This window comes from Rhinopithecus roxellana, chromosome 19 (assembly GCF_007565055.1).
Source record: "Rhinopithecus roxellana isolate Shanxi Qingling chromosome 19, ASM756505v1, whole genome shotgun sequence".
NCBI classification, from domain to species: domain Eukaryota; kingdom Metazoa; phylum Chordata; class Mammalia; order Primates; family Cercopithecidae; genus Rhinopithecus; species Rhinopithecus roxellana.
Window position 1 is genome coordinate 65590869 of NC_044567.1, and position 23124 is coordinate 65613992.

Here is a 23124-nt window from a genome sequence, read left to right on the forward strand (position 1 = left end):
CTTGATGTTTTTTTCTGAGCTTCAGAGATTGGTTATAAGAGAAACCTTTTTGTATCTTACATTTTTATTTACTGCGCTTATATGTAAAAGGTATGCTAAATTTTTAGTACAGGCTAGTTGTTTCTCTATTTATTGCTCAAGGAGTAAAGTTTCTATTTGTATTCCTAACAGTCGAAACAAGGCCCATGGTGACCTGCCCCAACTTATCTTTCCTCCTCGGAAGTTTCTGTTTGTAGTAAAGGGAATTAAATACTCTTGAATTACTGTAGGCCGGATTTGAAAAACACAAACTTTTTCGAGGTTGAATTGAAAACTTTAGTTGGAGGTCTGTTGATGATATTGAGTTAATTGATTTGGTATATTAGACATTTTTTCAGAGAGAAGATTCCATGGTATAAATATTAAAAACCAGGGAGTATAACATTATTGGAAATTCCTTAATAAGAAAGTTCCAGTGTAGTGGTTGTCAAAGACCATAGAGCTTTTTGATGATTCCATGAGGTCACGGCTATTTTCATAAAAATATCAATCAAATGTTACTTACTTTTTTTCAGTATATGATGTTTGCATTTATGGTGTCAAAGCAGTGGTAGATAAAATTGCTGATGCCTTAGCATAAATCTTGGCAGGGAACCAAACGATGCTGGTACTCAATGTGTTTTTCATCTCTGAGCATTTGCAGTTTTTTCTTAAAATGTCACTTAAGAATGTCCTTGATGATGCAGTGAAAGTTAGTTTTATTAAATCTCGCCCCTTGACTGTATCTTTTTATACTTTGTGTCATGTAATGGGAAGTAAACATAGAGTTCTTCTGCTCTATACCAGAATATGATGGTTCTCTCAAGGAAAAGCACTTTGGCAATTGTTTGAGTTCTAAGTTGCACTAGTCTCCCCTTTTTCATGGAATGTCATTTTAGATCGAAAGAATGACAGACAAACTATGTTTTCAGACTGGGATTTTGGGAGACATTTTCTTGAAAATTAATGAATGAGGCTGTCTTTCAAATAAAATAACTGATAGTATTTGTCACCACTTTAAAATTTTGAGTTTTCAAGCAAAAAATGAGAATTTTGGAAATAAGTTTCTCTAACCATGAGCTTCACACCTTCTCATTACAGATTTTCCGATGAGATCAGTGGTAATAATAGCAAATGTGATAGTTGTTATTGTGTGATGAAATGTATCCAAATTAGAAAAACTTGCTTTAACTCAGTACTTTCCAAATGGCCATTTCATGATGTTATAATGTGATTTGGTTTGACTGTGTTGCCACCCAAATCTCATCATTAATTGTAACTCTCACAATTACTGTGTGTTGTGGGAGGGACTCAGTGGGAGATAACTGAGTCATGGGGCGGGTCTTTTTCTCATGCTGTTCTCATGATAGTGAATAAGTCTCAGGAGATCTCATGGTTTTATAAAGAGGAATTTCCCTGGACAAGCTCTCTTTTTTTGCCTGCCCTATCCATGTGAGATGTTACTTGCTCCTCCTTGCTTTCTGCCGTGATTGTGAGGCCTTCCCAGTCATGTGGAACTGTCAGCCCTTTAAGCCTCTTTTTCTTCCAAGTCTTGGATATGTCTTTATAAGTAGCATGAAAATGGACTAATACAATAAATTGGTACCAGTAGAGTAGGGCATGGCTGAAAAGATACCTGAAAATGTGGAAGCAACTTTGAAACTGGGTAACAGGCAGAGGTTGGAACAGTTTGGAGGGCTCAGAAGAAGACAGGAAAATTTGGAAATGTTTGGAATTTCCTAGAGACTTTTTGAATGGCTTTGACAAAAATGCTGATAGTGACATGAACAATAAGGTCCAGGCTGAGGTGATATCACCTCAGATGGAAATGAGGAACTTGTTGGGAATTGGAGCAAAGGTGACTCTTCTTATGTTTTAGCAGAGACTGGCAGCATTTTGTTCCTGCCCTAGAGATTTGCAGAACTTTGAACTTGAGAGAGATGATTTAGGGTATCTGGTGGAAGACATTTCTAAGCAGCAAAGCATTCTAGAGGTGACTTGGGTGCTGTTTAAGGCATTCAGTTTTATGAGGGAAGCAGAGCATAAAAGTTTGGAAAATTTGCAGCCTAACAACGTGATAAAAAAGAAAATCCCATTTTCTGAGGAGGAATTCAAGCCCGCTGCAGAAATTTGCATAACTAATAAGGAGCTGAATGTTAATTTCCAAGACAATGGGGATAATTTCTTCAGAGGATGTCAGAGGTCTTTATGGCAGCCCCTCGCTTCACAGGCCTGGAGGCTAAGGAGGAAAAAATGATTTTGTGCCCTGGACCCAGGAACCCCTGCTGTTTGCAGCATAGGGACTTGGTGCTCTGCACCCCAGCAGCTCTAGCCATGGCTGAAAGGGGCCAAGGTACAGCTTGGGCTGTGGCTTCAGAGGATGCAAGCCCCAAGCCTTTGCAGCTTCCATGTGGTGTTGAGCCTGTGGGTGCACCGAAGTCAAGAATCGAGGTTTGGGAACCTCTGCCTAGATTTCAGAGGATGTATGGAAATGCCTGGATGTCCAAGCAGAAGTTTGCTGCAGGGGTGGGGCTCTCATGGAGAACCTCTGCCAGGGCAGTGCAGAAGGGAAATGTAGGATCAGAGCCCCAACTAGGGCACTGCCTAATGGAGCTGTAAGAAGAGGGCCACCATCTTCCAGAATGGTAGATCCACCTACAGTTTGCACCCTGCGCCTGGAAAAGCCGCAGACACTCAACGCCAGCCTGTGAAAGCAGTAAGGAAGGAGGCTCTACCCTGCAAAGCCACAGGGTCAGAGCTGTCCAAGACCATGGGAACGTGCCACCTCTTGCATCAGCATGACCTGGATGTGAGACATGGAGTCAAAGGAGATCATTTTGGAGCTTTAAGGTTTGACTGCCCTGCTGGATTTTGGACTTGGATGGGCCCTGTAGCCCCTTTGTTTTTGCCAATTTCTCCCATTTGGAATAGCTGTGTTTACCCAATACCTGTGACCCCATTGTATCTAGGAAGTAACTAGCTTGCTTCTACTTTCACAGGCTTATAGGGGAAGGAACTTTCCTTGTCTCAGATGAGACTTTGGGCTATGGATTTTTGGGTTTATGCTGAAATTAGTTAAGACTTTGGAGGACTGTTGGAAGGCATGATTGATTTTGAAATGTGAAGACATGCGATGTGGGCGGGGCCAGCGGCAGAATGATATGGTTTGGCTGTGTCCCCCCCCAAATCACATCTTGAATTGTAGGTCCCACAATTCCCATGTATTGTGGGAGGGACCCAGTGGGAGATAACTGAATCATGGGGCAGGTCTTTCTCATGCTATTTTTATGATAGTGAATAAGTCTTATGAGATCTACTTGTTTTATAAAGAGGAGTTCCCCTGCACAAGCCCCCTTTTTTTTTTTGGCCTGCCACCATCATGTAAGATGTTACTTGCTTCTCCTTGCCTTTTGCCATGATTGTGAGGCCTCCCCAGCCATGTTGAACTGTAAGTTCATTAAACCTCTTTTACTTCCCAGTCTCAAGTATGTCTTTATCAGCAGCGTGAAAATGAACTAATACATAATGGATCATGCATTGATAAAATATTGATAATTTGTTTTTAATATACCAAATATAAGATAGATTTTAGATTTTTTTCTTTTTTCTTTTTTTTAAGATGGAGTCTCGCCCTGTCGCCCAGGCTGGAGTGCAGTGGCATGATCTTGGCTTACTGCAACCTCCGCCTCCCAGGTTCAAGCAATTCTCCTGCCTCAGCCTCCTTAGCAGCTGGGATTACAGGTGCACGCCACGACACCCGGCTAATTTTTGTACTTTTAGTAGAGACAAGGTTTCACTGTGTTGGTCAGGCTGGTCTTCAGCTCCTGGCTCGGCCTCACAAAGTACTGGGATTACAGGTGTGAGCCACTGCGCCTGGCCAGATTATAGATTTTAACAGGGTATAAAGGGTTCCTTGATATGGTATCAGATTTCATATTGTAACTAACAAATAAGAAGTGACATTTGCTTAGTTTTGGTACAATATCAAAAAATAATATTCATAAGTATCTGAAAAATCTGTTAAAATATTCTTCCCTTTTCCAACTACATATCTGTGTGAGGCTACATTGTTTTCTTATACTTCAACCAAAACATTAGATGACCTAATGTAATCCACAGATTAAATCGTATGTGGAAGCACCTTGAGAATTGTGCTGTCTCTGTTAGATCAGACATGGAAGAGATTTCCAGAAAGGGAAGGTTGTGCCACTTTTTTCGTAAGTCATTTTTTGTTTTGGAAAATGGTTACATTTCATTAAAAAACTAAGCCGCGCGTGGTGGCTTACGCCTGTAATCCCAGCACTTTGGGAGGCTGAGGAGGGCGGATCACAAGGTCAGGAGATCGAGACCATCCTGGCTAACACACTGAAACCTCGTCTCTACTAAAAATAAAGAAAAAAATGTTAGGCGGTCGTGGGGGTGGGCGCCTGTAGCCCCAGCGCTTCAGGAGGCCAAGGCAGGAGAATGACGTGAACCCAGGAGGTGGAGCTTGCAGTGAGCCGAGATCGCACCACTGCACTCCAGTCTGGGTGACAGAGCGAGACTCCATCTCAAAATAAATAAATAAATAAATAAATAAATAAATAATTTATGAGTTTATATTGTTTTTAATAAGTTAAAATTTTAAAGTTTTCTTAGTTTTAGTTTCTGATATAGTAAGTGTCTATCTGGCTGTCTATGTATATTTCTCTCATAAAGAAAAGTTCTTTGGCCAGGCGCGGTGGCTCACACCTGTAATCCTAGCACGTTGGGTGGCCAAGGCGGGCAGATCACAAGGTCAAGAGATCAAGACCGTCCTGGCCAACATGGTGAAACCCTGTCTCTACTAAAAATATAAAAATTAGCTGGGTGTGGTGGTGTGCACCTTTAATCCCAGCTACTTGGGAGGCCGAGGCAGGAGAATCACTTGAACCTGGGAAGCGGAGGTTGCAGTGAGCTGAGATCTCGCCACTGTACTCTAGCCTTTTTTGAGGCGTCTCAAAAAGGAAAAGAAAAAGGAAAAGTTATTTGCGGCCTTTAATACTTTTTAAGAATGTTGCATCCTTAGACCAAAAAATTTGAAAATTATTAAAGTGTGATAGTAAAGCTAATAAGATTTGAATTTATTAAGAGTATACAAGGTATAACATCGACTGATTTAAAAGGGTGTATACAAAGGGGTCTTTAGGTTAATAATAAGAATGTGAGAGTTAAAAATATGCTGTAGCAACCAAAACATGAAAAAGTCTACTGACAAGATAAAGACTTGACTTCACGAGATAACATCCAAAATGTTTTGAGACGAAGTGAAGTAAAGAATGAATCAGATGTGTATTTAAAATATAAATGTTGGCTGGGCGCGGTGACTCACCCCTGTAATCCCAGCACTTTGGGAGGCTGAGGCAGGCAGATCATGAGGTCAGGAGATTTAGACCATCCTGGCTAACATGGTGAAACCCCGTCTCTACTAAAAGTACAAAAAATTAGCCGGGCGAGGTGGCAGGCACCTGTAGTCCCAGCTACTCGGGAGGCTGAGGCAGAAGAATAGCATGAACCCAGGAGGCGGAGCTTGCAGTGAGCCGAAATAATGCCACTACACTCCAGCCTGGGTGACAGTGCAAGACTCCGTCTCAAAAATAAAAATAAATAAATGTATGCTATATTAGTCATAGTCCTTCTGAGAAACAAAATTAACAGGATGTGTTTATGCATATATATAGAAAGATTGAGATTTAAGGAATTGGCTCACGCTATTGTGGAGGGTTGGTGAGTCCAGTGTCTGATGGGGTAGGTTGGTTGATTGGAGATTCTGGGAAGAGTTGCAGTTGGACCCCAAAGGCAGTTTTCCTGGCAGAATACCTTGTTTTTATTTTTATTTTTATTTTTATTTTCTCGGGATGGAGTTTTGCTCTGTTGCCCAGGCTGGATTGCAGTGGCGCGATCTCGGCTCACTGCAACCTCCGCTTCCTGGGCTCAAGCGATACTCCTGCCTCAGCGTCCCGAGTAGCTGGGATTACAGACAGGCACCACCGTGCCCGACTAATTTTTGTATTTTTAGTAGAGACAGGGTTTCACCATGTTGGCCAGGCTGGTCTCGAACTCGTGGCCTCAAGTGATCCGCCCGCCTTGGCCTCCCAATGTCCTGGGCTTACAGGTCTGAGCCACTGGGTCCGACCATGAGCCACGGCACCTGGCCTGTGTTTCTGTATATTTGACTTCACATTAAGAATTAGTGAGTACTATGGGCCGGGCGCGGTGGCTCAAGCCTGTAATCCCAGCACTTTGGGAGGCCGAGGCGGGTGGATCACGAGGTCAGGAGATCGAGACCATCCTGGCTAACACTGTGAAACCCCGTCTCTACTAAAAAATACAAAAAACTAGCCGGGCGAGGTGGCGGGCGCCTGTAGTCCCAGCTACTGGGAGGCTGAGGCAGGAGAATGGCGGTAACCCCGGGAGGCGGAGCTTGCAGTGAGCTGAGATCCGGCCACTGCACTCCAGCCCGGGCGTCTCAAAAAAAAAAAAAAAAACAAAAAAGAATTAGTGAGTACTATCATATATTGAAGAAAATGCTTGGTGACGTAGTGGATTATTGCATGTGAACAGAGAGATGTAGTAGGGTAAAAAGTTGTCTCTTCCCTAGTTACTAGTGAAAGGGTCAAACAGAATGGGTTAATATTAGCAAGAGAGGGACATACACTAGGCTCTGGAAAAATCCATATAATAACTTATCTGCTGGGCATGGTAGGTCACGCCTGTAATCTTAGCACTTTGGGAGGCCAAGGTGGGAGGCTTGTTTAGGCCAGACGTTCCAGACCAGTCTGGGCAACACAGCAAGACCTCATATTCAAAAACAAACAAATAAATTAAAAGTAGCTATTATCTAATCCTTGAAAATTTACAGAATCTTCTGAAAGCTTTTTAGAAAGTGTAGCCAGTGCGTCTCTGGGATTCTCTTGCATTCCTGCTATGAACATAGAAATATTAGCCTTGAGAATTGCAACTAATTCTGTGACTCTGATATAGAAAATAATTGTTTCTCTTGAGTTAATTAATACTTTAGGTTGGCTCCTAAATATCATCCACATGAAAATGTTGAGTAGATGTACAGGTAATTTTTAACAGGGTAGTAGTGTATTTTCCTCTCCCGAGGAGTCTCACTAGGAGAGGCTGACAGCTGAAGTGAGGTGAAATGTAGGCTCTGTAAGGGGCGCAGGACAGAGGACCATCAGGGCTGGGACTTCCAGAAACCTGGGTCTGCAAACGCAGAAGATATTAAGCCTTTTATTTAGTAACATGAAGTTATAAATATAATGTCAATAGCTAATGTCTTACAGTTAAGTGCATACACATGTATTCTTATGTATATGCGACCCCAGTAGAAGAATAAGCAATTTTGCATGAACATACTTTGCAGAAGGGAGCATACTATTTTTTTAAAAAAGGAATTAAAAAAAAAAGTTTTGTGTTTTTTTTTTTGAGCAAGTCTTACTCTATCACCCAGCCTGGAGTGCAGTGGCGTGATCACGGCTCACTGCAGCTTCAGCCTTTTGGGCTCAGGTGATCTCCCTGCCTCAGTCTCTTGTGTAACTGGAACTACAGGAGAGCACCAGCACACACAGCTAATTGTTTTTTGTAGGGGCAGGTGTCTGGCTTTGTTGCCCAGGCTAGTCTCAAACTCCTGGGTTCAAGTGATCCTCCCACCTCAGTCTCCCAAAGTGCTGGGATTATAGACATGAGCTCCTGTGTCTGGCTGAATTTGCACTTTTTTTATAGTAAAATAAATTGAGTGGTATTGGCTGGGCGTGGTGGCTAACGCCTGTAATCCCAGCACTTTGGGAGGCTGAGGCGGGTGGATCACGAGGTCAAGAGTTCAAGACCAGCCTGGCCAAGATGGTGAAACCCCGTCTCTGCTAAAAACGTGAAAATTAGTCGGGCCTAGTGGCGGGCGCGTGTAATCCCAACTACTCGGGAGGCTGAGGCAGAGAATTGCTTGAACCCGGGAGGTGAAGGTTGCAGTGAACTGAGATCGTGCCACTGCATTCCAGCCTGGGTGACAGCAAGACTGTCTCAAAAAAGAAAAAAAAAAAAAAAAAAAATAAATGGAGTGGTAAAAAGAAATAATGTTCTACATTATTTCAGAAACGAAATTTTCTGTTTAGTTATTTAAATCAAATAATACTCTTTACTCCTTTAGACTTCACGAAAACCTCGTGAAGAGCGAGATGTGTCTCAATGTGAAAGTGTCGCTTCCACTGTTTCTGCTCAGGAGGATGAAGATATTGAAGCCTCCAATGAAGAAGAAAATCCAGAAGACAGCGAAGGTATCTCCAAATTTTAAATTTAGTTGTGACATCTGCTACCCAGAATAAATAATTTTTAGTCATTTGACTGTGTAGGAGTTGCTTCATTGAGGAGACAGTGTGCCAGTGTTTTCATGGTTGTTTTCATGATGTGGAGACTTCAAACTTGAACATAATTTTTTTTTTCATTTAATCAACAAATATTTATGTAGCACCTAGGATGGTCCAGAAGATCTTGGAAATGGCAGTCCTGCTTCAGACATCAAGTGCCAACATCAATAAAATACCTGTGTGTCTGTGTCGTTGCCACATTTGTTTGTTCAATTAGTATAGTCGGTTATATTTCTCTTTTATTGCCTTGAGTTTGATTTATTTTCATATTTTCATAAAGATTTATATGTACTATAGTAATGTTTTTATGTAAAAAGAATTAGTGACCCTAGAAGCACCAGTAGGAAAAAAAAAACCATGAAACTTAAGGATATTTAAGAAATAATGTCTCTTTGTCATTTAAACTAATGACAAGTTCATGAAAAGGTAAATGTTTTCTTGATTTTTTTGGTTAAAAAAAAGATACGTAATTTATTTCAATTTACACTCTGACTAAAGTTTCTGTTGACTTTTTTTTTTTTTTTTGTAAATTGACTGCTTCTGATGTGGGGGTTTTTATAATGATTTTAGTAGCTCTACATATATATTAAACATGTTCATGTTTTGTATATGCAGATAATTTTTTCCATCTTATTTCCCTTTTGTTTTGCTTTTAAAATACCTTTGTTTAAACTTTGTATAATTAGAGTTGTATATCTTTTCTTTGTAGGGTCTTTATTTTGTATAAGCTTTAAAAGTTCTACATCCTCCTGGTTTAGTAATATTAGATTTTGTTTTTTTTTTTTTTTCCTATAGATTATTCTTGTTATCTTTTAAAGTTAAGCTTGTATTGAAATGGGTTTTGGCTTTGAACAACTCCTAACCTTAAACTTGTTTTTGGGAGGGTTTGTGAAGAATGAGGTCATCTTTACAAGAGTAAAGAGAGTATTAGAGAAGGCTCACCCGAGGGTAAGGTAAGAGTGCTGCAAACAGGGAAGGTAGTTGGGTGTGTTAATGGCACTTCCAGAGAGGTTGTCAGAGTTTCTTGGTTGTAATGGGTTTCTGATGGCTAGTATTCCCTGGGGTTATAAATGTTAATGAAGCCTGGAGGTTAATAAACCTCCTTGGGCTGCCATAAGAAAATACCACAGATTGAGTGGCTGCAGCAACTAAAGTTAATTTTCTCATGGTTCTGGAAGCTGTACGTGCTGGCACAGTTGCTTTCTGATGAGGACTGTCTTCCTGGCTTGCAGATAGCCAACTGCCTCCTTACTTTGTCCTTACGTGGCCTTTCCTTTGGGTGTGCGCACTCCTGGTGTCTCTTCCTCATATGAAGACAACTCCTACTGGATTAGAGCCCACCATTATAACCTCATTTAACCTTAATCATCTCCTTAAAGGCTTTGCCTTCAAATACACTTACATTGCGGGGTAGGGCTCCAACAGAAAAATTTTGGTGGGGAGGGGCACAATGCAGTCCATAACAAAGCGCAAGTCTGGTATTAATATGTCTGTCTGGGCTGGGCACGGTGGCTCAAGCCTGTAATCCCAGCACTTTGGGAGGCTGAGTAGGGCGGAACATGAGGTCAGGAGATCGAGACCATCCTGGCTAACACGGTGAAGCCCTGTCTCTACTAAAACTAGAAAAAGAAGTTAGTTGGGCGTGGTGATGGGCGCCCGTAGTCCCAGCTACTCGGGAGGCTGAGGCAGGAGAATGGCATGAACCTGGGAGGTGGAGCTTCCGGTGAGCTGAGATCACGTGCCTGCACTCCAGCCTGGGCGACAGAATGAGACTTCGTCTCAAAAAAATATATATGTGTGTATATGTATATCCGTCTGATCAAGTGTAGGGTGGCACCATCACATCTGCTCAATCATCTAGAAGTGTTTCCTATTAAGAGGAAATGAATTGGCCGGGCGCGGTGGCTCAAGCCTGTAATCCCAGCACTTTGGGAGGCTGAGACGGGCGGATCACGAGGTCAGGAGATCGAGACCATCCTGGCTAACACTGTGAAACCCCGTCTCTACTAAAAAATACAAAAAACTAGCCGGGCGAGGTGGCGGGCGCCTGTAGTCCCAGCTACTGGGAGGCTGAGGCAGGAGAATGGCGTAAACCCGGGAGGCGGAGCTTGCAGTGAGCTGAGATCTGGCCACTGCACTCCAGCCCCGGCGACAGAGTGAGACTCCGTCTCAAAAAAAAAAAAAAAAAGAGGAAATGAATTTCCTAGTAGAATTGTAGACTCTCTCTTCCTGTTGACTTAGCTTCATTTGGAAAGTGTCAAGAAGAGGACATAAATGCAGTTCATGTGACCTATGATCTCATACTTATTCCTAATCTTAATGAGACACCACAGATGCCCTGTTCATTGTGTGGCAAGCTTCTTGCCAATTGAAAAACGAAGGCAACTGCTGAAGGGAAGGTTCCTATATCTGTTTTCCTAAAACGCTTCTGACTGTGTGAGTATCTTTCACGATTAGAAGAATTAAATCAGACCAGAACTTCACCAAAATTTGGATTTGCTCTTGTTCTGTTTTTCTACGTCATTCTTTAAGGTTTTCTTTTTGTATTTTTCGGGGAAAAAAGATACTCATGTTTGGCTGCTGCTTGGTGAAACAGTATGCCTTGGAAACTTTCCTAGTGTTTTGTAGCTTGGAAGAAGAAAATTGGAAAAGTGGTTATGTCAAATGATATCATCTGCTGTATAACCGCTAACATGTCTTCTACTAGTTTGAAGGTAAATGCCTTGTTAGTTTACCCTTGGATTTGGGGCTTTCTACCACTATGTAAACAGAAACGAAGGTTAAGTTGGGCTTTTTGTTAGCTTTTCAGTGCTTTGGTAGAATCTTTCAATAACGGTAATGGCTGCCGTTTTTGTTTGTTTGTTTGTTTGTTTGTTTGTTTGTTTTGGAGACGGAGTCTTGCGCTTGTTGCCCAGGCTGGAGTGCAGTGGTGTAATCTTGGTTCACTGCAACCTCTGCTTCCCTGGTTCAAGCAATTCCCCTGCCTCAGCCTCCCGAGTAGCTGGGATTATAGGCGCCTGCCACCATGCCTGGCTAATTTTTGTACTTTTAGTAGAGATGGGATTTGGCTATGTTGGCCAGGCCTCGAACTCCTGACCTCAGGTGATCCACCCACCTTGGTCTTCCAAAGTGCTGGGATTACAGGCATGAGCCACTGCGCCCAACCATGGCTGCCATATATTAAAACCTTACTACATGTGAGGTACTGTTCTGAGTTATTTGCTTGTCTGTCTTTTGTTTTTATTTTGGAGACTCGAACTCTCATGTGACCTCCAGGTTTATACATTTGATCACCTACAGTATTTCCATTTGGATGCCTAAGAGCCATCTTATAGTAAACAGCCAAAGCAAATTCTTGTGTCTCTACCACCACAGGCTGCTTTTCCCTCTGGTCTTTCGCTATATCAATAAATTAGGTTTTCTTTAGTCTCTTTAGAATTGGATCCTTGTCTCCATTGCTCCTACACTGCTTCCGAGGAGCCCTCGTTGCAATAGCTTTTTGATTAGTCTCTTGCTTCTTTTTGTTCCATTCTTTTTTTTTATTTTTAGAGATGAGGTCTCGCTGTGTCACATAGGCTGGAATGCAGTGGCTCGATCGTGGCTCCCTGCAGCCTTGAACTCCCAGGCTCAAGCAATTTTCCTACCTCATCCCCCCAAGTGTCTGGGACCACAGGCATGCAGCAGCACCACACTTGACTAATTTTTTTATTTTGTGTAGAGACAAGGTCCATTCTGTTTTTTCTTCGGCAGCAGCCTGAGTGATTCTTACAAAATATAAATCAAATCATGTTTCTTCTCTAGTTCAAATTCTGTAATACTTTCCCATCTCAGTAAGAATAAAGACCCAAGGCCTTACTGTGATTTTTGAGACTCTGCATGAACTGACCTTTGTACCTCTGTGAACTTTCTGCCAGCTACTTTTTTGTTGGCCCCCTGTGCTCCAGCCACACTGTTCTCTTTGTTGTTCCTGGGCAAACCAACCCCGACTTCAGGAGCCTTTGTGCTTTCTAATCCCTCTACCTGGGATGCTCTTCCCCACCATGTGCCCAGGGCTCATTCTCTTGTTTCCTTGAGTCCTCTGTTCAGATATCACTTTATTTTATAATACCTCCTCCCCACCTCTTTCTCAGTTTTGTCATTTAGTCACTGCACTGATCACCACCTGATATATTACTTTTTTTGATTTTTTGAGACAGGTCTCACTTTGTTACTCAATGCTGAAGTGTAGCAGCATGAACACGGCTCACTGGAAGCCTTGACCTCTTGGGCTCAAGTGATTCTCTTGCCTCAGCCTCCTGATAGCTGGGATTACCGGTGTATACCACCATGCCTAGCTAATTTTTTTTTTTTTTTTTTTTTTTTTTGAGACGGAGTCTCGCTGTGTCGCCCAGGCTGGAGTGCAGTGGCCGGATCTCAGCTCACTGCAAGCTCCGCCTCCCGGGTTCCCGCCATTCTCCCGCCTCAGCCTCCGAGTAGCTGGGACTACAGGCGCCCGCCACCTCGCCCGGCTAGTTTTTTGTATTTTTAGTAGAGACGGGGTTTCACCGTGTTAGCCAGGAGGGTCTCGATCTCCTGACCTCGTGATCCACCCGTCTCGGCCTCCCAAAGTGCTGGGATTACAGGCTTGAGCCACCGCGCCCGGCCTAATTTTTTAATTATTTTTTTGTAGAGATGAGGTCTTACTATGTGGCCCAAGCTGGTCTTGAACTCCTGGTCTCGGGCAGTCCTCCTGCCTTAGCTTCCCAAAGTGTTGGGATTATAGGCGTGAGCCACCACTCTCAGCCTATATCACATATTTACTATTTATTGTCTATTGCATGCTAGAATGTGGGCTCCATGAGAGCATCTGCTTAGATTTTTTTAAACTACTATGTCTGCGGTACCTCAGACAGCTCCCTGCACGTACATAGTTGACACTTAATCATATTTGAAAGAATGAATTTGTAGAAGTATTTTTATATTGCTATATGTTATATACAATTAAAAACTAATTTTTTTTCCCAGATGGTTATTTAGGTTTTCACAACCATTCATGTACTTTATAATCCAGCCAGTATTTGAGTCTGTTGTTTACCAGGCTAGTACTTAAGTGATAATCAAAATATATGATCTCTGTCTTCATGGAGTTTATAGCCTAGTGGAAGAAATAGCCAGAAATCATTCTAGTAAAGAAATGTAAGATTGTAACTGTAACTAGTACATGTGGTATCAGAACTATATTAGCAAAATATAACTTTGCTAAGGAAACCATGGAAGGCTTTTTTGGGGGTGGGGGTGGGGGGACAGAGTTTCACTCTTGTTGCCCAGGCTGGAGTGCAATGGCACGATCTCGGCTCACTGCAACCTCCACCTCCTGGATTCAAGCGATTCTCCTACTTCAGCCTCCCAAGTAGCTGGGAGCACAGGCATTCCACACCTGGCTAATTTTGTATTTTTTAGTAGAGAGGAGATTTCACTCTGTTGGTCAGGATGGTCTTGAACTCCTCACCTCAGGTGATCCTTCCACCTCGGCCTCCCAAAGTGCTGGGATTACAGGCGTGAACCACTGCACCCAGCCCATAGAAGGCTTTTTCAGCATGTGATGTTTGAGCTGATCACCAAAGGAAAAGTAGGTAAAAGAGCCTTTCAGTAAAGGTGAATGGTATGTACAAAGTCTCTGTGGTAGAAGATGCGTGAGGCATTGAACAAACTAAATAAAGGCCAGAGTGACTTAATTCAGAGAGCTGTGTGCAAGCTGGAGAGGCCCCACTGGGCAAGGCCTTGCAGGCCATACCAGCAATTTTGGAACTTTATCCTAACAGTAATGGGGGTCCATTGAAAAGTTATGAGAGAGACAGTGAGAGAGTGAGTTATTGTGGTAAAATCTGGCTTTTAAAAAGATAACTGTCTTTGTTGTAGAGAATGGTCTGAAGTGGACTGAAGAGAGTTGGTTTTGGATTAGAGTGCTAGCTGTGAAGTCAAACAGGATTGGATAGATTCAGGAGAAATTTTTAAAGAGAAAATCAGTGAACCTTGTCAAGGCCGGACATAGGGTAAATGAGAGGGTTTAAAAGATGACTTCTTGGTTTCTGGTTTGTTTAATTGGATAGTAAACCCTAGAAAAGAATCTGATTTGCAAGTAGTTATTACAACTCTAGTACAGGACATATTAAATTTGTGATGCCTTTGATATATCTAGGTAAAGATGTCAAAAGCACTGAAAATCTATTTATAGAACAATACAGATGATACGGGGAAACATCTGTGTTACAACATTAAATTAAAAATCTGTGAAATATTATTCTAGAGTCTTCTGTCCAGTGCGGTAGGCACTAGATACTTGTGACTATTGAGCACTTGAAATTTGGCTAGTTTAAATTTAGATATGCAGGCTGGGTGCTGTGGCCTGTGCCTGTAATCCCAGTACTTTGGGAGGCTGAGGCAGGCGGATCACCTGACGTCAGGAGTTCAAGACCAGCCTGGGCAACATGGTGAAACCCCATCTCTACTAAAAATACAAAAATTAGCCAGGCATGGTGCCAGGCACCTATAATCCCAGCTAGTCAGGAGGCTGAGGCACAAGAATCGCTTGAACCTGGGAGGCGAAGGCTGCAGTGAGTCAAGATAGCACCACTACAATCCAGCCTGGGTGACAGAGCGAGACTGTGTCTCTAAAAAAATATATTAGATATGCGGAAAATGTAAAATACCAGATTTTGAAGACTTAGTATCAAAAAAAGGAAAAATAATTTTTTAATGGTTTTTCACTGTTGATCACATGTTAAAATGATGTTTCACGTATACTGGGTTAATTAAATAAATCCTACAAAATTAGCTGGGCATGGTGGCACACACTTGTAAATCCAGCTACTTGGGAGACTGAGGCAGGAGAATCGCTTGAACCCGGGAGGCGGAGGTTGCAGTGAGCCGAGATCGCGCCATTGCACTCCAGCCTGGGTAACAAGAGCAAAACCCCATCTCCAAAAAATAAAAAAATAAAAAAAAATTGTTTCAATTATTTGACCCATTTCTTCTTACTTTTTAAATGTGGCCATCAGAGAAAGTAAAATTACAGATGTGATTACATTATATGCCCATTGGATGGAGCTGTTCTAGAGTGTCAGTTCAGCTGGGTAAAAGGAAATTCACAGGAAGAGGCTTCTAGAAATACACCAGAATGTCATCATTTATAGGAATTTTTTTTGTTTAGCCTTATTGTTCGTTCTTTGTTTTTCAGTTTCATATAAATTATTTTCAGACATTCAAATCCTTTATGCTCTTAGTTTCAGAAGGTCAAGACAATTTGATCTTTCACTTTTATACCCTGTAGGAAACTTTAGCCTTCTCAATGGCTGTAAGTACTTCAATGTGGTCATCAAAGGAGTAGAATTCATCCTAAACAACTACTTTCAAGCATGGTTTCTATCACCACCTGAAACATGTTCATTATCAGATTTTTATGCTGTATCATTATCTTTAAGGTGCAGAAAATAGTTCTGATACAGAAAGTGCTCCTTCTCCTTCACCAGTTGAAGCTGTCAAGCCCAGCGAGGACAGTCCTGAAAATGCTACTTCTCGAGGAAACACAGAACCTGCGGTTGAGCTGGAGCCCACCACGGAAACTGCGCCCAGTACATCTCCCTCCTCAGCAGTTCCAAGTACAAAACCAGCTGAAGATGAAAGCGTGGAGACCCAGGTGAATGACAGCATCAGTGCTGAGACAGCAGAGCAGATGGATGTAGATCAGCAGGAGCACAGTGCCGAAGGGGGTTCTGTTCATGATCCCCCACCCGCTACCAAAGCCGACTCTGTGGATGTTGAAGTGAGGGTGCCAGAAAACCATGCATCTAAAGTTGAAGGTGATAATACCAAAGAAAGAGACTTGGATAGAGCCAGTGAGAAGGTGGAACCCAGAGATGAAGATTTGGTGGTAGCTCAGCAAATAAATGCCCAAAGGCCCGAGCCCCAGTCGGACAATGATTCCAGTGCCACGTGCAGCGCTGATGAGGATGTGGATGGAGAGCCAGAGAGGCAAAGGTGAGGCTCATTCCGTAAGTCCTCCCCTGTGCTTACTCTGCTGGTTGGTGACTGAATCACAGGGTGGTGCTGGCTGCAGACATGGCTCCTATGTAAATATTGGCACGTTATAGGTAGTCTGTACGATTTTAATATTGGGCTGATTACTATTCTGTTTAAATAACCACAAACAATTGTATGATCGTTTTAATGAAACAGATTATACATTTCTCCTACGTCTGTCTTGTTACATGTATTCTGTATGATAGCATAACAGGGAATTTCAACTAATAAAAGTTGTGAATAAACCACAGATAACTGTTGTGCCCGAGGAGGGCAGCAGTGGGATGTGGTAGATGAAGGTGGAGGCTAGAGGCATTGAGGAGCTCCCGCTGCGCTAAGGCAGTGCAGCCTCAAAACAAGGCCTACCAGTCCCTACTTTCTAGATAGAAGAAAATGCTATGGAAAGAGAGAGATATTTGGTGTTCTGAAAATTTTTAGAAAGCATAATTTAAATGCAAATTAATGATAATTATGATGACCACTTTTTTGTATCCGTTAACATTTTAGATTGTTCATATTTGTAATTTAAAATATCAGGTATAATGCAGATTAATTTGCAAGTTTTTTTGTTTTTTTTTTTTTTTTTTTTTTTTTTTTTTTTGAGACGGAGTCTTGCTCTTCCCCAGGCTGGAGTGCAGTGGCACGATCTCGGCTCACTGCAACCTCCATCTCTTGAGTTCACGTGATTCTATTGCCTCAGCCTCCTAAGTAGGTGGGACTACAGGCACATGCCACCATGCTTGGCTAATTTTTGTATTTTTAGTAGAGATGGGGTTTTGCCATGTTGGCCAGGCTGGTCTCAAACTCCTGACCTCAGGTGATCCACCCACCTCAGCCTCCCAAAGTGCTGGAATTACAGGCATGAGCCATTGCACCCTGCAGTCTACAAGTATTTTTAGTCATTAAAGGTTAATTAATTATACAAAAAATGCATCATATCTTTATGGTTTTTGTGAAAATTACAGTAAAAGATATATATTTTACAGGTATAGTTACTACTTTATTTCATATATTTTATTTCCTGGTGTTTCCTTTTCCTTAAAAGAAATTGAATCACTTATAATTTTAGTAGAATGTTAAATTGGTGCAAGTTCTAGAAGTGAATCAGACTGAAACATCACTTAATCCGAGCCCAATTAAACCCCTCTCCTTTTTTTATTTTTAATAAGAAAAAAGAGACAAACTACTCAACAGAGAGCTAAATTCTCTTCAAAGTTTAGCTTTCAGAGTGTGTCTTGGTGTCACTGTATTTTCAGTTCATATCCAATATATTTTTTATGTACTCCATAATGAGATTTGACACTAGAAAATTAATAGCACTATAGTGCTGATTCTTCAAAGAGTGTTTTATATAGTAGATGCTAGAATTTTCATCAACATGAATTGAAATAAAATAGAGAGTGTTCTGCTTAACTATTGGTTTACCAGAAAATTTGACTATCACTCTTTTTCCTTCACCTCACAGTAATCTAGATTTTATTTTAATGGTGTCAGTCTTTAACTGCAGTAAACATAAATGGATTCAAGCTGTGTAGTCCCTTTTTAAGCATTCTTTATGAAACATCTCATCTAAAATAAAGATTATCTGTGTTTTGCACTGTTGGTTTTGGTAACTATACATGAAGGAAAGATTAGGATGGCAGTAATTTTTTTTTTTTTTTGAGACGGAGTCTCGCTCTGTTGCCGGGGCTGGAGTGCAGTGGCCGGATCTCAGCTCACTGCAAGCTCCGCCTCCCGAGTTTACGCCATTCTCCTTCCTCAGCCTCCCGAGTAGCTGGGACTACAGGCGCCCGCCACCTCGCCCGGCTAGTTTTTTGTATTTTTTAGTAGAGATGGGGTTTCACTGTGTTAGCCAGGATGTTCTTGATCTCCTGACCTCATGATCCACCCGTCCGGCCCCCCAAAGTGCTGGGATTACAGGCTTGAGCCACCGCGCCCGGCCGGATGGCAGTAATTTTAAATGGTAAACATCATAAGAGATGAATATGATAGTAGTTTTGAAATTCAGAAATTCCTTGGAAAAATGTGATGGTTTCTGAATGACACCCTAAAGTCTACACTGCTCCCATATGACCGAAATAACACTTTGAATTTTCTATAGCTTTAATATCATCTTTCTTCTTTATGTAGTGTGTGAATTGTTTTTTAAAATACATTCTAATTTTCTTACCAATTTATACATTTTTAAATGTTCACCTTCCCTCAGTGACCATGACAACATTGGGAAATATGACCAAGCTCATAAAGCATGATACTAGTACAAAATTTCCTGAAGTTTATATATTGGGCGTCCTAAACTTGAGTGTAGGTATTGCCAGCGTCAGCCGGTGGAGTGTGAGATGGCAGGGACTATGGTGAGCAGAGGAGTGTGTGCTCATGTGAGCAGGACAGCGGCTGCTAGATGCATGGCAGGTCGCTGCTGTGGGGGAGTGCTGATTTCGTGTTGTTGGTTCTTTCCATTTTTCATGAGAAGCCAGAAGTCTGGAATTTTGGATGAAATTTTCAGTTTAAAAATCACAGCAGCTTATTCAAATATTAAAAAAAAAAACACTCTGTGATCCCAATAAAACATCCTCTAACAGGTAACTAGTTTTTAACCCATGTTAGGACATTTTTGGTAAATTAGGACTGAACAGTTTTAAATGGACTTTGTTCAGGTTGTTTTGTTGGTCTTAGAGACGATTGACATAAATTTCAACCTGTAAGTCAGTATTAGGTTTCTTTTTTCTTTTCTTTCTAATATAAAATGCTTTGCAAATTTGCATGTTTTTCTTGCACAGGGGCCATGGTAATCTTCGTATCATTTCAATTTTAGTATGTGTACTGCTGAAGTGAGTACAATATTCAGTTTCTTTATCTGGAAAATCAGCTTTATAGGTTCCTTTTTCCTTAACTGTCCAAATATCTTATACGGGTATATGTGTGTCCAGTTGTGCATGTGTATGTACATATTAACTTAGAGGAAATTACAGTGATCATATTTGTTTGAGTCTTAAAATGTATTCATTTATCTTTTTTTTTAAATTGCAATTGCAGGATGTTTCCTATGGACTCAAAGCCTTCACTGTTAAACCCCACTGGATCTATACTAGTCTCATCCCCATTAAAACCAAATCCACTGGATCTGCCACAGCTTCAGCATCGAGCTGCTGTTATCCCACCAATGGTAAGTTTTTATTGAGGAAGAAAACTAAAATTGAAAAACTGAGACCTTGATAGACATATTTCTTCTCTTCTTTAATAGGTTCTAGATTTTTAAAAATTGTGGTGCAAAATGTAACATGAAATTAATAATCGTAACCAATTCTAAGTATACAGTTCACTAGTGTTCTGTGTGTTAAGTAGATTGACATTGTTTAGAAAATGATCCCCAGGACCTTTTCGTCTTTCAAATGTGATATTAATTAAACAACTCCTGTCTTCCTCCTCCCGCCAGCCACTGGTAACCACTGTTCTGCTTTCTGGTTCTATGAATTTAACACACAGTTTAGATACCAATGAACCGTTTTTTCCCACAATACTTACTATACCAAATGTATGGGGTTTTTTTCCTCACACCAATGAATTCTCCACCTCTTTGTTCACCAGCTAGGTTCCTACAGTTGAGTTCAATTCGGACTCTACCTGGTGTAATCGTCTAATACCACAAGTGTAAGGGCTCAGTATCACAAGGCCACCCCCATTTCTGATGCCAGCTATATAGATATTGGGTCCCCAGGTTACTCACACTTCTGACTAGGCTTCAAATTGGGGATTCCTCCAACTCTCCCCGTCAGGTTCCATAATTTGCTCGAATGCCTCAGTGAACTTAGGAAAGTGCTTTACTTGTAATTACTAGTTCATTATAAGGGATATAACTCAGAAACAGCTAAATGGAAGAGATGGATCAGGCAAGGTGTGCAGAAGGGGTATGGAGCTTCTGTGCCCTCTCTAGGTCTGCCTCCCTCCCAGCATCTCCATGTGTTCACCAACCTGGACACTCTTTAAACCCCATCGTTTGGGGTTTTTAAGAAGGCCTCATCACATAGGCATGAATGATTAAATCATTGGCTGTTGGTGATGGGTACAGGAACCTTTAGCCCCTCTCCTCTCCCTGGATGGTTGGGGGTGGGGTCCCAGCCCTGTATTCCCAGCTGTTTGGGAGGCCGAGGCAAGTGGATTGCAAGTTCAAGCCCAGTCTGGGCAAAATATTGAGAGACATCCTACCCCAATCCCCAAAGAAGTTCCATCCACCTGCCTTGTGGTTTTTTGGGCTGCCAGCCCTTATCCTGAGGCAATCTAGAGTCCCCCAGCCTGCAGTCAGTCATCTTGTTAGCATATAAAAGACACTCTACTGCTCTGGAAATTCTAAGGATTTGGAACAAAAAAAGTCTTTGGGAGAAGGACCAAATATTTAATTTTTATTGTATCACACTATGTCATATAAATGAAATCATACAGTATTTGTCATTTTGTGATAGGCTTATTTCACTCAGCATAATGTCCTCCAGGTATATTTAGCACGTGCCAGAATTTTCTTTTGAAAGGCTGAATAATACTCCATTGTATCTGTATACCACATTTTATTCATTCATCCATTCATAGACATTTGGATTGCTTCCACCTCTGGGCTATTGTGACTAGTACCTGTATGGTCAGTCCTTGATTTTAGTACCTTGGTTTTTCATATATCCTCCTGTGCTGGGCTTGGACATATGGGAGAGAAGGGTAAGAAGATGCTGAGTCTAACTTTGAGTAAACTCTTTGAGATAACCAAAGGTTATATCCTTAGTACATTGCTTTTTCAAATGACTTGTAGTGATTGATTGCAATGGTCATTTCCAGTTAAGAAAAAAAAAGAAATATAATGCTCTAGTCATAAATATTAGTAAGTCCTGTTTTTGTTTGTAACCACAGCAATAAGGAGCCATAAAACAGTAGTAGCATTAAGCATGTAATTAGGTTTTGAATATTTAGAATGAATTATAGAGATTATGGCTAGTCCCAGTATATAATTTGAAGTCTAGTTTATATTTTACCTTAATAATCTACAGATTTCAAGTATATTTTATTTACATTTTACCTTAATAATCTGTAAAGTTTGACTCATTTTTGATACTGAATTCCCATGTTGGGTATTGTTCTTTTCTTAAGTTATTTTCTCTTTATTCAAATATTTAAAGCTCTTACTTTATTAAAAAATGTGTTTTCTATCTTAAATAACAACTGGTAAAAGTTGTTAATTGTGTACTTATCACAAAAAGATCATTAAACATTTGTTCATTCACTGATTCATTCAAACGGACGAATGATTGAGTGATTAGTTTAAGACAGTGTTCTTAATACTGTGGAGAATATTTATATATTATAGTCTCTGATTTCAAAAAACTTAGGGACTGGTCTGCATAATAAGGCAAAGAGGCTGGGCGTGGTGCCTTATGCCTGTAATCCCAACACTACTGGGAGGCCAAGGTGGGCGGGTGACTTGACCGCAGGAGTTCCGAGACCAGCTTGGACAACATGGCGAAACCCTGTCTCTCCCAAAAAAAAATTAGCTTGGCATGGTGCCATGCCCCTGTGGTTGGGAGGCTGAGGTGGGAGGATTGCTTGAGCTTGAGAGTTTGAGGTTGTGGTGAAGTGAGATGGCACCACTGCACTCTAGCCTGGGTGAAAAAGCGAGACACTGTCTCAAAAAAAAAACATTAAAAAAAATTATCGTAAAAGTTAAAATGAATTAAAATGCGATGCTGTATTTGGTTAAAAAAGACTATGGATGTTTTGGAGAAGAAGGAGTGTCTTAATTAGAAACTTAAAGAAGACTCTGCATAAGAAATAATATTTTCATTGGATCAAAACAGCTCATTTGGCTTTATAGCAAAAGGAGGAAAAGCTATGTTTACATGTAAGACAAGGCACAAAGGCAAGAAAGTTATGGGTTTTAGGATCAGTGAATAATACTACTTATGCTAGGGGAAGAATTATGGAAGTCTTAAGTTACCAGATTCTAAAAGTCAGATCTCCAGGGCTTCCTAGGGATATTTGTTATTCATTAGGTATTTAATCGTGGACTGTGTTCTGGGCTATTTTTTTAAGTGTTGGACAAAACAGCTTGGTTGTTTTCTTCATAAAGTCAGAGAGACAGAAAAATAAAACAGTTTCGAACTGTGGCAAATGCTGTGTACTGTGAAAGCAATGAACAGGTCTCAATGAGAGGGAAAACGGGGAGGGAATCACCATGTTTTATTGGATGGTTCTGGATGGCCTATCTTAAAGAACAGTCCATTTCTATCCTAAGGGAATGGCTATGTGAATGAATTGGTTGTGGGAGAAAAGATTGATTAGTCAGGGATGGCTGCCAAGTTTCTGGCTGAAGCACCTGAGGTTCCATGTCTAAAATGGAGAGCAACTGAAGAAGAAGAAAGAATGGAGTTTCAAAAATGGGAAGTTCCCTTTTTAACGTAAGTTCTGAGCTTCCTTGGGATATCCCAAGTGGAGTTGTTAGGTAGGCCATTTTATATGAGCGTGGAACTTGGAGAAAGTGTCTTGAGGAAATAGAAAATTTGTGAATCATTAACAAATGGATGACATTTAAATCACATAAATGGATGTGATCCGCCAGGCACGGTGGCTCATACCTGTAATTCCAGCACTTTGGGAGGCTGAGGCGAGAGATCACTTG

The 23124-nt window shown here is 41.2% G+C and overlaps 1 protein-coding gene and 1 non-coding gene across 14 annotated transcripts in view; one reads left to right on the forward strand and one right to left on the reverse strand.

Annotated features, from left to right (window-relative positions):
* Window positions 1-23124, forward strand: part of NCOR1 (nuclear receptor corepressor 1) — a 192674-nt gene that overhangs the window by 101356 nt on the left and 68194 nt on the right. For 11 of the 13 annotated variants that reach the window (XM_030923270.1, XM_030923273.1, XM_030923279.1 and 8 more), the window contains 3 exons: window positions 8192-8318; window positions 15869-16424; window positions 19503-19632. In XM_030923270.1, coding sequence (XP_030779130.1) covers window positions 8192-8318; window positions 15869-16424; window positions 19503-19632 — 813 coding nt within the window. The remainder of the gene's footprint in view (window positions 1-8191; window positions 8319-15868; window positions 16425-19502; window positions 19633-23124) is intronic. The other 2 variants (XM_010387753.2, XM_030923276.1) reach the window with 1 other exon arrangement.
* On the reverse strand, window positions 19202-19305 carry LOC115894993. The gene has a single exon (XR_004055207.1). It is a non-coding gene; the product is annotated as a U6 spliceosomal RNA (small nuclear RNA).